This window comes from Magallana gigas, chromosome 9, assembly GCF_963853765.1.
Source record: "Magallana gigas chromosome 9, xbMagGiga1.1, whole genome shotgun sequence".
NCBI lineage: Eukaryota > Metazoa > Mollusca > Bivalvia > Ostreida > Ostreidae > Magallana > Magallana gigas.
In genome coordinates this window covers 19,079,807-19,085,821 of record NC_088861.1, presented here as the reverse complement: position 1 = coordinate 19,085,821, position 6,015 = coordinate 19,079,807, and the positions used below count along the sequence as shown (strand labels likewise).

Sequence of the window (6,015 nt, the reverse complement as noted above, 5' to 3'; positions counted from 1 at the left end):
TAACTGACAATATTGCTAAAGCGACCAATTAAAATATTTATTCGTAGATTAAAACAGGTGCTCTCGGTGGCTCTACATGACACCGGAAGTCAACGTGTTCAATGGCGTCGTCCGTCAACATGCTGTTTTTCGGCATCGTTTGTTTGATTGCATGCACCTTCTGCAGGGCTGCTGATGATGACAAATGTCAGTCGTTTGCTGGTGGAAGTGTGTTCCCACAAGAAACCAGGCGCACATCGGGTCATGCGATTCAGTGGAGCCAGGCAGTCAGTAAGTTCTGCATCCAACGTGCAAGTTTTCCAGTCTTAGGACTGAGTTGAAACTTGATCACTGTTTACGAAAGTCAACCGTTGTGTCAGTTATTGATATTTATGGCATTATTTTTATTTGCAAGAAGTATCTCTTTTTTGATCAATACATTTAGAAGAAACAGTTATTTTTTATGTGTTTGTCTTCCAAAAATTGACCTGCATACACTGACATAACAATACTGCTGCTCATGTACGTATGTGTTTTATGGGGCAGTGTCAATGACTTTCTGAGGTATATCTTTTTTTTTAAATACCTACTGCTCAGTTGAAATGTATTCCACATTGCAATTTTACCAAACATGCTCATTTGTAACAGAAAGAAGCATAAGAGAATTTCTGTTATATTTTTTTATAGAATTTGCACAGAAAGTTAAAAAATGGTGTAAGGCATAAATACAACTATCAAACGACATTTTTTTAATTTCATTATGATATGTAGAGAAAATAAAAGACTAACAATATACATGTATGCATTTAAGTATTTGTATGGAATTTATTTAAATTACTCACATGCAACCAATTCTCACCAAGGACCATTTCTCACCAGTGCATGGATGTTACATCATTTTACCTGCATAATTTTATTTTGTGTTGATAAAATGATGTAACAATGTACTGCTGAGAAATTTTCTTTGATGAGAACTGGTCAAACACCAGTATAATTTCTTTTAAGAGCTGTGAGATTTATTTTGCCAAAGAAAGAATATCAATGGCCTGTTCAATTTCATATTTTTAAAATTAGTCTCAGATACATGTAAAAATGATCTGGATTTGGTTGATGTAAAGCAAAACTACTTACTGTAGGTAGTTTTAAGGGATGATGATAATAACTAATCTTCTGCATTTATCACAGTTTCCAAGCCTGCACCTGACTTTAATGGAACAGCAGTCATCAAGGGGGAGTTCAAGGACATTAAACTTTCCGACTACAAGGGAAAATACTTGGTCTTCTTCTTCTATCCTCTTGACTTGTAAGCAAATAAGATATCTTAATGGCTGCAGTTTTATAAATATTTGTAGGCATTAATATTCATTTTTTAAAACATGCATCCTCAAAGATTCGTAAACTCATGGGCAATGGTTCTGTCAAATTGTTGTCATACTTTTTTTCTTCTATGAACATTTCATTTTGTCAATATGCTCAACAATGAATCGCAGGAAAATTTGTGCACAACTACTGTGTTATACCATATATAATGTTTTATATAATATAAGAATATTTCCATGTTCATTATCACCTCTAATATTTATTTTAATAGAGTTATAATTCTTTAATGTCATTTATTTTGCACTAGCTGGTATTACATGTACTTATTTACTATATGTTGAAATATCTTTAAATGTCAATTCAACAGTATGACTACCTCTATCATGATCATTGTATCATTGTAAACATAGTTATTTGCATTGTATACGTCAGGTAGTTTCATGTTTGTGAAACTTTCTATTTAAAGGTCATTGTATTCATATCACCTTTGGCTTCATTAAAATTTTAGCATCTTTGTGTTTCTAATGTCATGATGATAGATATGCATGTGAATGATTGTGAAGCTTTCTGATTTAAAGGTCATTGTATTCATGCGACCCTTGGCTTCTTTATATTTAAGCACCTTCGTGTGTCCCACTGAAATCATTGCCTTCAGCGACAGAGTCGGGGAATTTAAGAAGATTAACACAGAGGTGATCGCCTGTTCTGTCGACTCACAGTTCACACACCTGGCATGGTAAGGTCCACAGGGTCAACCTCTCTGAACCATGCCTGATATTTAAATACATTCATAAATTATGATAATTAGGTCAATTGATAATAAGGTTAGTCATATATCAGAGAATCTGTAAATGAATTGGAATTAATGTGTAGAGTCTAAACACATACGAAAATTATGAAGGATGTGATAAATCAAATATAAACAAGATTTTTATTTCTATTAAAACAAACATGTACATGTAGGATCTGTAAAGTTTTACCTGTACCTGGGATTTGTTACTATTACATGTAATGATATCGATATACAATGGGTTGAAAAATATTGAATTTATGTATTTTGATTTCATTTTAATATTTTCACGTAAATTTTATTACTATCAATCAGGATCAACACACCAAGAGCAAAGGGAGGTTTGGGTCCCATGAATATTCCACTGCTGTCGGACATCACCCACGAGATTTCTAAAGCTTATGGAGTGTACCTTCAGGATCTAGGTCACAGTCTCAGGTAAGGAAAGAAGTCAGTTTTGTATGAGCCCCTCTACCTACACTTTGCATCTTACTATCCTGTTCTAATTCTGTTAGAAAGGCAAGGGACTGACGATTTTACTTCGTTTTAAGCGTAATTCGTTATATCCATCAATATTACAACATGTAATAAAGTCTCAGGGGAATTAAAGTCACTTCGCTGTAAGCGTCAGTTCATTATAAGCATGTTCGCTATAACAGCATTTTACTGTAATTGTGTTTATGATGATTGAAGCTCATGCAAATTGTATGCCCGAACAATTGACAAGTTCAGAGAAATAAACAGTTAACCATGTATTAAATGCCAAGATGTTTGCGGTAAAAATTGAAATGATAATGGACATCTTTTTGTCAAGCTTTACATCTGCCATGATATGGTGTTTGTTGGGTTTTTTTTTCAGGGGTCTGTTTATCATTGATCCTAAAGGAACGCTGCGCCAGATCACCATGAATGATCTCCCGGTCGGGCGCTCCGTGGACGAGACATTGCGATTGGTCCAGGCCTTCCAGTACACAGACACTCATGGGGAGGTCTGTCCTGCGGGCTGGAAGCCCGGGAGTGACACAGTACGTATTGAGTGTTAAATAGATGTGGAGGATGTCTGTATTGAATATATGCTACATACAATTCTGTAAAAAAAAAAAAAATATATCAAATAGTTTGATGCCTGTAAGGGCCAACCTTTGTGATATTTTTTCACACAAAAGTGTTTTAGGCATAAGTCATACTTTAAAAACTGCCTTTAAATGGTATATTTAGTATATTAGTTGATATGTGTACCTTAGACAGCCCATTTCTGTAGAATTTCAGTTATGCACTGGGATGTACATTGATATCAAGAATCATTTCAGACTTATTTAGAGCTCAATTATATTAGTCAGACTGCCAAAGGTAAAATTTTAGACTGCAGGAACAAAAATTGACATCTTAATAGTTCTGCATCTTTAGATGTCTGTGACTGATTTAAGGTGGTTCACTACACCTTGAAACAGTTGCTCAAATCAGCAGAATTTTACTTGTTTATTATAGATAATGTGATGCAAAAGAGGTATATAAATCAAATAGGTGAAAAATATGGAATTTTTGAATAAAAAATTGTTTTTCGAAACTTTAATCCAGAAATGCCAACAACCACCCTAAACTGGATATTTTAACCACTGAGCTATGATTATATTCAACCAAACCAACAGACACAAACAGTTTAACAAAACATTTAAACTGCCAATCTTGTGACAGAAGTAACCTAGTGGGTTTTTTTAAAAATATAAGTCTTGGTTTAGTGAGGTAACTTAAGTTCTGCTGATTTGGGTTTCACATATAAGTTGTCTCTGTTTTCTTCTCCAGATCATTCCTGACCCCAAAGAATCTCAGAAGTATTTCAGTAAACAGAACAACTGAGGACAGGATTTGAGGGTGCTGATGTCAATGTTGTGACGGTCAAGTGCTGCCTGTGGATGGGGATTTTTGTAAACATGCAAATTCAGGGCACAAAACAAATATTCTTTTGAATTTGTTTTAAATGTTTGAATTATTTTTCCAAAAAAAAAAAGTAATATATATTTACCGGTAGTTGATCAAAATTAATCTAAGGACCACCAGTTTTATTATATTGTTTTGATGTGATTATTTTTTTTTTGGCACTGCAGCATAAAAATTGATATTTCTGTTCTCTCTGCCTTTCACCTTTTCTGAATTGGTACAGAAAAATCTTTAACTAGTCAAGTACACTGTACTTTTAAATTCTGCTGATTCTTTCTAGTCTCATGCTAATATTTAAGTTACTTGTCCATCTGTGTGCAATTAAAACTTACTACTTTTAAAGGTTTTGGGAAAAACTTAATGTGCAAAATTGTTGTTCGTATTTGTTTATGTGGAAATTAGTTACTTGTTGAGAATTAATATTCAGTGCTACTGTGTTTTTTTTGTTAAACTATTTTGTGTTCAATATTTTTGTATTATTCTTCCAAAATGTGGCATTTCTAAATTTTAAGTTTTCAATTGTTCTTTAATTTGTGCTGCAAATGATATTTATATATGTTAATGCATCATATACACATGTAATACGAATTAACAAAATTATTTTGAGATCATTTTGTGTATGTTAATTAGGAATTCAAGTATTCAGTAAAACATGTATTCTTCAGAGCTACAAATTTTCTATTGCTATACAAGTTTATATAGAGGATAAGGAAACAACATCAGAAATATCTTTGGAAGTATTTATAAAGAATACATTTTTCCTTTAGAATCTGGTTTACAAATATGCTTGAAACTTGTATAGATCTGCAATGCAATATTTTGCCTTATGTCAAGAAATCCATTAAGAATATTTTTTTCAATCATGTAGATCAAATGTCGTATATATCCATTTAAACAAATTTTTCAAATGAGATATATATACATATAGACATTAATAATTTTGACGCTCTTTGAAGGGACCACTGTAAAACTTATGAATCTGTTTTCTATAATAAAATGTCTCTTATATACATGCATGATTGTGTAAAATGACAATGCTGTATAATTAGATAACGATATATGTGGAAGCGATTTTGCTGTTGAAGACCTGTTGCTATCTTATACATGGTGTGGATGTTCTCTATTGCATTTGTTTAATACGATGTAGTCTGTCTACTATTTACATGTCCAAGGTGATGGAAATTGGGTATTATTTTCTTTTTTTTGGAGTTGGTTAAATGAAGTGAAACTTTGGTCAAATGTAAACAGACATAAATGCAGATACTAGTACATCTATATTAGATGAAATTTTATGTAGAAAAAAAAATAGCTCATTTTCATATATAATGTTAATGTAAATGTATTTATTATTTTTCCTGTGTCATAGAAACAATAAACAAGGGGTGGGGTGGTGTGGGGTAACTACTAGTGACTGGTGTCTCATTCAAAGCAAATCTGTGACTCTCCTCTCATAAACATCACAGACACAGGAACAAAGACCATATATTATTTTGTTAACCAGATAACTATTATACTATCAGTACATACATTTATAGGGTACTAGTAAATTATTTTTTTTTTTTTGAAAAGTGTGATTGCACCTTTCACTTTCTATATTGCATTTCTGTTCTGTGTAGTGTATCTGGTGTGGATGTGGTATAAATGTTCATTGCGTAATATACCATGACACCGGGTCTGGTTGTGCTGACTTATGTGACAAAATAAAAAAACGTTTTAATAAATCTAGAACTTGTTTTTATTTTGTACATGAATATTCATATGATTATACCCCTGCTTCGAAGGCAGGGTGGGGTCATTGTGTGTCTGTCTGTCTCTGTCCATAGAAAATTTCTTTCACGATTTTCCCAGCAACTTCATGCTTGAAATTTTAACACACCCTTTGTTTAGGTGAGCCACATTATAGATCCATTTGCGAACCAATCAGACATCTCCGTTCAGTTGTTTATTCTAAGCCCAAATTTTCGCAGGGTTTTCTTATTAACTATTCA

The 6,015-nt window shown here is 32.8% G+C and overlaps 1 protein-coding gene across 1 annotated transcript; it reads left to right on the top strand.

Annotated features, from left to right (window-relative positions):
* Positions 1-74: 74 nt before the first annotated feature.
* LOC105338221 (peroxiredoxin-2) lies at positions 75-5,748 on the top strand. The gene is made up of 6 exons (XM_011443230.4): positions 75-270; positions 1,165-1,282; positions 1,919-2,035; positions 2,405-2,527; positions 2,949-3,114; positions 3,893-5,748. Exons 1-6 carry the CDS (start codon positions 102-104, stop codon positions 3,944-3,946), a joined length of 747 nt encoding a protein of 248 aa, XP_011441532.1. The 5' UTR covers positions 75-101; the 3' UTR covers positions 3,947-5,748.
* Positions 5,749-6,015: the final 267 nt, after the last annotated feature.

Excerpts from the sequence above, each read along its gene's own strand:
- LOC105338221 (XM_011443230.4), top strand. The coding sequence starts at position 102 with ATGGCGTCGTCCGTCAACATGCTGTTTTTCGGCATCGTTTGTTTGATT. Across the intron at positions 2,036-2,404 it reads CAGTTCACACACCTGGCATG|GATCAACACACCAAGAGCAA; the intron begins GTAAGGTCCACA and ends ACTATCAATCAG. Across the intron at positions 3,115-3,892 it reads GGAAGCCCGGGAGTGACACA|ATCATTCCTGACCCCAAAGA; the intron begins GTACGTATTGAG and ends TTTCTTCTCCAG.